The 9,142-nt window shown below is 40.4% G+C and overlaps 1 protein-coding gene across 1 annotated transcript in view; it reads right to left on the bottom strand.

Annotated features, from left to right (window-relative positions):
* The window catches only part of LOC139694321 (uncharacterized), a 90,300-nt gene extending 81,507 nt beyond the window's left edge, over window positions 1–8,793 (bottom strand). The window contains exon 1 of the mRNA XM_071592811.1: window positions 7,028–8,793. Within this exon, the coding sequence (XP_071448912.1) occupies window positions 7,028–8,554 (1,527 nt within the window). The 5' untranslated portion in view covers window positions 8,555–8,793. The remainder of the gene's footprint in view (window positions 1–7,027) is intronic.
* Window positions 8,794–9,142: the final 349 nt, after the last annotated feature.

The raw sequence follows: 9,142 nt of genomic DNA on the forward strand, positions 1-9,142 counted from the left end.
GAGAGTTTCTTCTCTTCGACGGATAAGTATATTCTTGCTGTATTTGTCCACGCTCTCGATCCAGGGACATCGCGTGATGAGTTGAACGCAGACTATTTATCTAGCGACATTTAAAGCACACTACGAAACCGGGTTTTAAATTCCGAAATTAAATTCCGCGTACCTCGCAGATATGAGGAAAACTCTTATTAAAGATATGTTATGAAATAATCACTTTAGCCAACAATAATTCCAACAGATAATGGTTGTAGTTGCAAACAGAATTAAGTTCACCTTCCAATATTTCTATTTTTTATTTGTTGCTAGTAAAAGCGTAAATTTAATCCTGTTCAGTGAAACAGTACGGACAATTGAGAATGATTGGAGTGTGGTAAGATCAGCGCTTACTAACATTAAGGGTAGTATTACAAGACTACACTCTTCACTCATCCCTCCAATCGAGAGTTTGTTTTGGGTGAAAGGAAAGAGACCCCTCCTCTGACTAATTTCGGTCTTAAAACACCCTTCTTCTTACTTACCCTTCAATGAGGAATCCTTTAAGTAATCTGAAATATTCTCCTACTTATCCGTGATGTTTAAGCTGACGTTTCATTGAGCTTCGAACGAAGTATTACGTAAAAACGTAATCTAATTGCTTTTCAAAGGTATCTAATTCTCAATGTTTACCTACTTTTCGAACTCGCGAGAAAAAAGTTTTTCGAAGGGATATTTATCACAATAGCTCGCCATATTATTGCATCACCTGAAGAATTCTCGGAAAACGGTTATATATTTATATTTAGGGAATCCGTTGAATTTCTTTGGCAAAAAAATATTATTAAACATCATGTGAGAGAAGCTATCTGATCCTAAATAATCAAAGATTGAAAATATGCATATATTCGCTGATATCCTGGGAGTCGAGCGACGCATTCCGACATCTTGCGCTTCACATGTTCGGTACACCCGATTGTTCTCCTTTTTTGGAGGGTCGTTGCAGGGATAGATGGATGGCGTTGCAGGGATGGATGGCGTTGCCGGAGGAAGAGTATCGTCTGGGAATACCGCAGTCGACAACGATAATAACGTGGTCAAGCCGACAAGTGACGTAGAGCTGAGATGAAGAGGGGTTGTCATCCCTCTAGTAACGTCTTGGAATATGACATTAAGTAACACAGGTGAATGCATTAAGTTTATTCCCCAATTCTTCTATCCTGTTGTTATTGTTAGTAAAAACGTTAACTTAATCATGTTTATTTTCAACACAGAGTGACTGGAGAGAGCGCATCAACTAACAACAGCAAGTACAGGTATAACACAATATGTGGTGGTGGTGGAGTTTCGTATTCTTGCTTGTTGTGTCCTCGCTTGCGTGTTGTTGGATGGCTTTCGTGTTGCATCCTGGGGTGCAGTTGTTTGTTGATTTATGGTATATGTGTTTGCATGAGTGTTGGATGAAGGGATTTTTGTATGAAAGTATACGCTGTTGTGGGTGTAGTTTTCCATGTTGTTGTTTTGCATGTGGCATTGTTCCTTTTACGGTTGGTGACCAGACACCCCACGCCACACGCCCTTGCGGCGGCTTGCGGGGTATTATGTAGATGTAGATGATATGATTGGAGTGTGAACTGGATTAAGTAAGCTTGTCGTCAGCGGTAGTTTTAAAACAATTCATTCCATATGAAATCCGTGTCTTTTTTCTACTTTTGATCCGATTACCACTTTACACACATTCAGAACTGTCACATCTTACGTCAAAGCCTGCAGGCCGATGAAAGACATGTGTGCTAGTGGACGTTAAGGACACGAGTCAATAATTGTGCAATCGCGGTAAGTTGAAGACGTTAATTTGAGAAGCTCTCATTTCTAAAATAAACAAATATTGCATCAATGGCTGTGAATCACCACTGTCAGTTGGTACTATTAATTTCTGGCAAATGTGACGATTCGTCTTTTAACTATAATTATTTTCCGGATGCCTTCTCCTATGAAATCCGAATATTTTCGGTGCAATCTAAACGTGGCCGAAATTATTTGAAGATATCGCTCTCCTTTGCCTTTTCAATCTGTCCTACCCATGTGTTGGCAATTGACTATGACCTCACATCGGGAATCCAGTCTCTCTTCCTTTTACGGAGACCCAGAAATAAATTCGTTCGCAAGTCGCGTGGGTTCTCGCAAAAATGAACTACGCTTTAAAAACACGCTCTCTTCTATAATGAATATTCATTTTATTCTGCAAAAATACGTTACAAAACTCGGTCCCTTAAGGAACTGGACACCATACCCTACGTCATTCGACTTATTTTTCTTCTCCCTGTTTGGCTAAACGCCAAAGTATGGCACTATAAATTTAAAACAAAAGAGTATGAGCAGTGGTCTCACATCCCTTGGGGAATGCTTGACTACGAAGGGATTCTTCTCAGTGTTGTTTTTTTCGAAAAGCAATTTCTTTCCCTCTACATCCGGTCATCATAAGTTCTTTTATAACTCTATGATTCTGTTTGCCTATTTCCTTGAAGCCTACTGTCAAGTCCTGCGTTCCACAAACATTTTGGGAAAATACTGCCATGGGACATTTTCGCTTTTTCCCGCTATAAAATCCCAGTGATAAAATTCATAGAGACTGGTAAAATACTTATCGTAATATACCGCATATCATAAGTCATTGCTCCAATAATCTGATAAAATATTTCCGTTCGCTAATCGCAAACAATGTTCACGAAATTTACGTATCATATTTCCCATTCCCTTGTGGTAATCGACATTTTTACTCAAATAAGTAAAAATACTTAATCACTAATAATTTAAACGTGAACATAAAATATATATATATATATATATATTTATATTTATATGTATATATGTGCGTGTATATATATATATATATATATACACACATATATTTATATATATAGTTTATTTCAATCGGTGAATATTAAGTCACAACTTCGACAACACTAGGCTCTGTGCCACAAAAAAATGTAAGGCTGAGAGCAAAATTTTGAACTTACATTTTTCCTGTCGTTTTTCAGTTCCAATAGTCGCTCTTTCTCTCGAGAAAAGAGTTACTTGCGTGCATAATCGAGGCAAATAAGCCACATTGTAAAAATATCACGATGATATGCGGAAACCTGACGTGAACTTACAGTCTAAAATCTCACGATCCCCTCTCGCCTGTTCACCCAAAGAAGTTGATAGACAGGTGGGTGATAGGGATAGTGAGTGGATAGACATTTATTGGCTTTCAGTTTTTTAACATTTCGGCGAGGAAACTCGGGCGTCAATGGCATCTTTGAAAAAAATAGCTTCCTTTAGTTCTTGCAATCTGGTTACTTTATTAAATGTATACTTGCCTACCACATCTTCCGTTCACCTCAACCATAAACAGAGAAATGTTTCAATTAAAAAGCCCTTATTCTTTCGTCCAGAGTTGCTACAGATTTTGCGTCGTGCAACTGGCAGATTAACAAAGAAACACGATAGCAACAATGGGATCTGAACGACTAGGAGGAATCTGAAACTGGCAGATCAAGGAAAGGGGATGGGAAACTGGGAAGCTTGATCACATCAGACCTTTTGTGTGTATTGCTTATTTCCGCACCATCAGGGAAAGAACTTGATTACGGGAGTACGTGATTGAGGGTCAGGAGTAAGGGGGGGGGGAGGGCTAAAACGACCCCGCTCGTGCTTGTTGCATTCCCGAGAGGGAACGGCGCCAACCACGTGGAGCGAGGCGGAAAGTCAATTAAAAATCATCATTTAGCAGATTTAACGCAATTTATTTGGACGCGAGCTATTTTCATGTCATCTACGCAACGATTCCGAAATTTTATGGTTCATTTTCACTTCAGTTTTGGCGGCACATTTGAAACTTTCTTGACTACAGAGAGTGGGTGCAGATATTCGAAATTTAATGCAACAATATGGCGTAAATGTGATCCGAAACGCACAATCCACGTCCAACTTGAATGTGATGCAAATGCGCCAACAACGGCGTTGGTCTAATTAGACCGATTAGAAAACAACAAATGGTAAGTTAAGCTAAAGGAGGTTACTTCATACTCATTTAGGTGGTCATCTACCGTCGCTCTACTCAATAGTAGAATAGATTTAGGAAAATATTAGGCAAGTGATATTTTTAGAGATATTTTTAGGGCCTGCGGTAGTGGCAAAGGCTCGAAATAAGAAGAGAACCGAGTCGATTGATAGCCGTAACACAAAAGGTGGTACAACAAGTACATTTTACTCAAATGACTAAATGAAACATTTTTAATTTGATACAATACGCGAAGGGTGCAAAAGTTTAGCTTAATAAAATATGGATGACCAAACTTTTATCAGAAAGATCACCTGCGAATTTTTCTTTTTGTTACATTACAATTTTTTCCGCTAAATTAAAAATTGGTATGAAACTTTTATCAAATTGTAACATCATTAATTTTCGTTCGCCTCCTTATCGCGATCATAAATTTAAGGTTCGCACCAAAAAGTGAAATATGGCTCCTGATCGATTGATTGACTCGATTCTCGTAAGCATGTATAGAGTTATGATTGCATTTTGGCGGACAAAGGTAAAGAGTCAATTTTCTGCTCACTCAATCAAACCCTTGGAAGTGCTCATTGTCGATGACACGTTCGGGGTTAGGCCGTCTCAATTCTTCCCTTCCGATGTCAGCACAAATAGCATCAGACACATGAATGATTACATCCATACCGCCATCGATGGAAGCTCTTCTTCCATTGATTCTCTACTGACCGATTCCCTCTCATATCTCATGCCTATTTTCAGGCATTGAATATCAATTCATGGAGTTCTGGAGAAAATGCCATTTTGTACTGCTAAGGGAAAAACAAAACCGGATTTCTTTTGAGAAAATATCCAATGGCTGGAATTTTACTAAAGCCTTGAGCAGAATGTTCTTCATTAGCCGCAAAAATAGTTTACTTATTATATTGTTCCGTCGGTCAGGCATGAGACAAAGGACATAGTTATAAATATATACTGAGAATATAAGTATATAGGAAAGGAAAATATACAACACAGTGAAATATAGCAGTCAAGCCCACATGAAATTAAGATAAATACACAGAAACGATTCATTTTGTACTCACCCTCACAAGTAACAAGCTTATCTTAGTAAAAAGCAAATGAAAAGATCAAGAGGGTGAAATCAAAGCTTACCGCATTCATGCTCTGGACTAGTCGGTTATCCCGAATTGTACAGTAAATTGCACGGAATTTTGAAACGACGCCAGAACCAATAAAAAAAATACACCGAAAACAGCTGTTCCCGCTAGATATTACGAGGATTTTAATCAAGCGGGTTGCGGTAATTTAAGGATACTCGTTCTGCACCACTTTCCAATACAATGACCTAGGAGAAGGAGAAGGCGAATAGCATTTTCTGCAGTTAAATTCCCTGATGTAGTCACAAATGCGAAGCGAAAAACTTATCAATGCAGTTGATTACATTTCACTGGGTCAATAATAATGTTCAGCAGAACACCCATGGAACATTGATTAAATTGAACTCTACGGGGGGGATCGAGATGGTGCGGGGGCTAACGTACTGGCTTCCCACCCAGAGGGCCCGGGTTCAAATGTAGCGGTGTTGAATATTTTTCAGAGGTATCTCGATCCCTACTTGAGGTGCTTTTTTGGAGGGCACTTTGAGTGAGTACGCCGTCCGTCGGATGGGACGTTAAGCTGCGGACCCCTTGGCGCCTTTCGTAAAGAGTAGGCTAATACCGACACCGGGTTTCTCTCCACCCTTCATCCTTTCCTGTCCATCCCCTATGGCGCAAATGACCTCAGCTGTCGGTCGCCTCCCCTAAAATACTACTACTACTAACTCTTACGGCTACTAGTATTGAATAAATGAAAAACTCCAATAGCCGTGAACAGTTTAACTTTCAAAACAAAGAACAAATGAGATTAGTAGGCTAACGCCACAAGTCAAAGGATGGGGTACTCACTTCAACTTGTGTTGTCGTGACGATTCACCTTCAGTACGCTTAAGAGGGCTACTTCGTGGCCAAAATACGCGTATTCACCTTTCTCATCCCTTTCCTTTTTTACCCTTTACCCCATCCTTTGACTACTCTCAACTAATCTCATTTGTTCTTTGTTTTGAAAGTTAAACTGTTTGCGGCTATTGTAGTTTTTCATTTATTCCAAACCCATGGAACAGGTTCACAGATTTTGACTCCCTACCCATCTTACATCTTCATCCTCTTGTATGACGAGCAGCGTTACATTTACACTGGTTCCTTCAAATTCTATAAGGCATTCCGAATAATTAGGCTTTGACTTTTTCTATTTCTAAAGTTGCATAAAAACCAACTTCTTTCCACTAAAAAACACTAGAGGGATTCCTACAGCGGAAAATCTAGGATAACCGTCATGGATGAATAATGGTTTTATCCTTATGATTAACTGAAATGAGCATTATTTTCGCATTACCTAAATGACATCTGTCTCCCAAGGATCTTTGTGCGGTGTGATATGAGAAACATTTCACATGACTAAGAAAGTTTTGACCTCCGAACTTCCGGGATCGAGTGAATTAAGCTGAAAGGGAAGTAGGATACGATACTTCTTCAGTCGTTTTGTTTTTTTTTAACAGCGTTTCAGGAATAGGAACAATTATATCAATAAACAAGCCAATATGGATAACTTTCAGGGTCTTCAAACCCGATGTGGAAATAAAAACTACCACCAGCAATGTAAAAGTGAGAATAGCACCTCCCTTTTAGTCTAGCAAGAATTTTTTTTAAATTTGAAAATGATAACGAACTATAATATTCAGGACTACCCGGTATGATATTAGACAAATAAAAGAGAAAATGCAGCAATAATACGAAAACTAAAAAGGGAAACGAGTTTAATGAGCAGAAATGGAAATGGTCACGTACCATTCAATCTTTGTAACTTTGGGTTTTAAAAACAACGCACATAAAACAGGAAAAGTTGACATTTATCTATGACATGTGAATAATCTAATGGCAAATCATACTGTGAGAATTAAAAATTAAGATGACTCACCTCTACACATCGAGGGTGGTGTTGCGGGAAAGAAGAGGTACTGAATTCTTTTTCACATAAGTAGCACAATATGGACTTGCTAAAGGTTTTCTCGTGTATCTTCGGAGGCTGACCTTCCACAATTACGAAGGCTCTCTTCTGATTGTCTGGTGTTGCTAGTCTTGATCGGGAAAGTCCCTGTTTACTGGACGGCGAAATGTGCTCGGGTGACTTGCTTTTCATATTCTCATGAGGAACAGTCAGTGCTTCTTTGACAACGGTGCTCTTCCTGACCCTAGGGAGAACTCCAACAGCATTGGCAGACGCCAATTTTTTTTTCTGGAAGACAGGAGCAGTCTGATGGCCAGCACTTTGATATCGGAGAGGGATCGGTTTCTGGATGATGTTTTTCGGGGCTAAGCGGATGGCGTTTTTGCGCCCATTGACAGCCTCCGTCGAAGGTCGATTGACAGGTTTGGCGGGAGGATGACTGTGAAATCTCTCCGGTCGCTCTGATCTACTACACGCACTACAAGGCATAGAAATTAAAGGGGGCTTGTTCTTCGGAATGTCAGGAGGACTATCTTTTACACCTTTAGCGACGTTCACTGAGCACTTGGCATTGGTCTTACATTTCTGAGCTAACGGCTGTCTCTGGCTCCTCTTCTCGTTCACTTGACTTAATTTTGAAGAACTCGGACTTTGGAGTTCCTTCAGTGGGCTTAATTCGATCGCAATGCTCTTTTCCTTCTGTCTCATTCTCAGAGGAGACTGCGAGACTGAAGAGGGAGTTTTGAGTTTTTTGAAGGACTTCGTCCGACTGACCAACTTCCGCGGTTCGCCGACATCACTTTCGATGATCATGCACCCATTTGCACGGTCTGCGCCATTGTTCTTACGATTCCTACTGGCAACGAAAGTACTCCTCTCCGCACCTCTCGTCCTGCGAGGAACTGTCCTATCAAAATATTTTGGTCGACCGTTCTGACTGACTTCCGCTTTTCTAACTGCGCGGGGATTGGATTTCGTCGACAATTTGCAAAAGTCTGCGATATTTAGCAATTCTTTACGAGTCAGTGACATGTCCAATTTATCTGCAAAGGATTCATCGAGTATCCTAGGGTGTTCCAACGTTGCGGTGCTGGGACGAGATGTCTCAAAAGCAGAGGCGTCCTCGTCAGCGGGGGAGACTGCAGGCGTGATGGTCAAGGGACGCTTCTTCAAATTCTGCCTAGCCTGACTGTTGCTGATTTTACAGACTTCTTTAGAATGAACTACAGGAGTAAGTAGTGCCACCTCGTCGTCATATTCTTCGTCCACCAGCTGTATATCGCAGTAATTGTTAGGTGGAGTGGACGGAGTACATTTATCGCGATAATTTACAGGTGCAGTTTTTCTTAAGGACAAGGGAAGTCTGTTGTTGTTTTTATGCCACTTCATTAAGCACTTCGGTTCGTGAATATCTAAGGAACGTGAGCTGAACTCCCTCCCGCAAACATAACACTCCGAAAAACAAGGAGGCCTCGGAAACTTTCCCATTGTGGGCATTGTCTTTGCACCTTGAACCGTGTTGACACCTACACTTCACATACCACGAGAAAACACGTACTGAAATATGAAAAAATGAATACCTTCGGAAACTTTCTTTCCCTATACTCTTCTTGGAATGTCTTAGATAATGATTACCTAGAGCCAGAAAATACTTCCTTCGATGTCCGATTTGGTTGAGGGAACGATTCTCAATCGTAATGTCCGCCAGTCGCGTCCGAGAGATGAGCTCGAACTGCCGCACTAGGCAGTCGAAGGCGAAATGTTCACTTTCACAGTGAACGAACACCAGAATTTCGTACGAGGGCGGGCAATCGGTCACGTGACACGACTGGACATTGCGGGCATTTCATTTGCTCGCGAGCGTGACCTTCTTCAATCTATTGCAGCATAAATATTATTCTCCATTCTGGCTTCCTCTCTCACTGACGGCATCGAACGTTAATAAAAAAATTCATAAGTAACGTTTAATGATTAATACGGATCTAAATTTGATCTTGAGTCGGCTAGAAACATATCCTTCATTGTACATCTTGTACGATGCCAAAAAGTCTATATTTCATCCACTAATTGATGTCGAGTACATAC

This window comes from Hetaerina americana, unplaced genomic scaffold, assembly GCF_022747635.1.
Source record: "Hetaerina americana unplaced genomic scaffold, ioHetAmer1.1.p SCAF_1, whole genome shotgun sequence".
NCBI classification, from domain to species: Eukaryota; Metazoa; Arthropoda; class Insecta; order Odonata; family Calopterygidae; genus Hetaerina; species Hetaerina americana.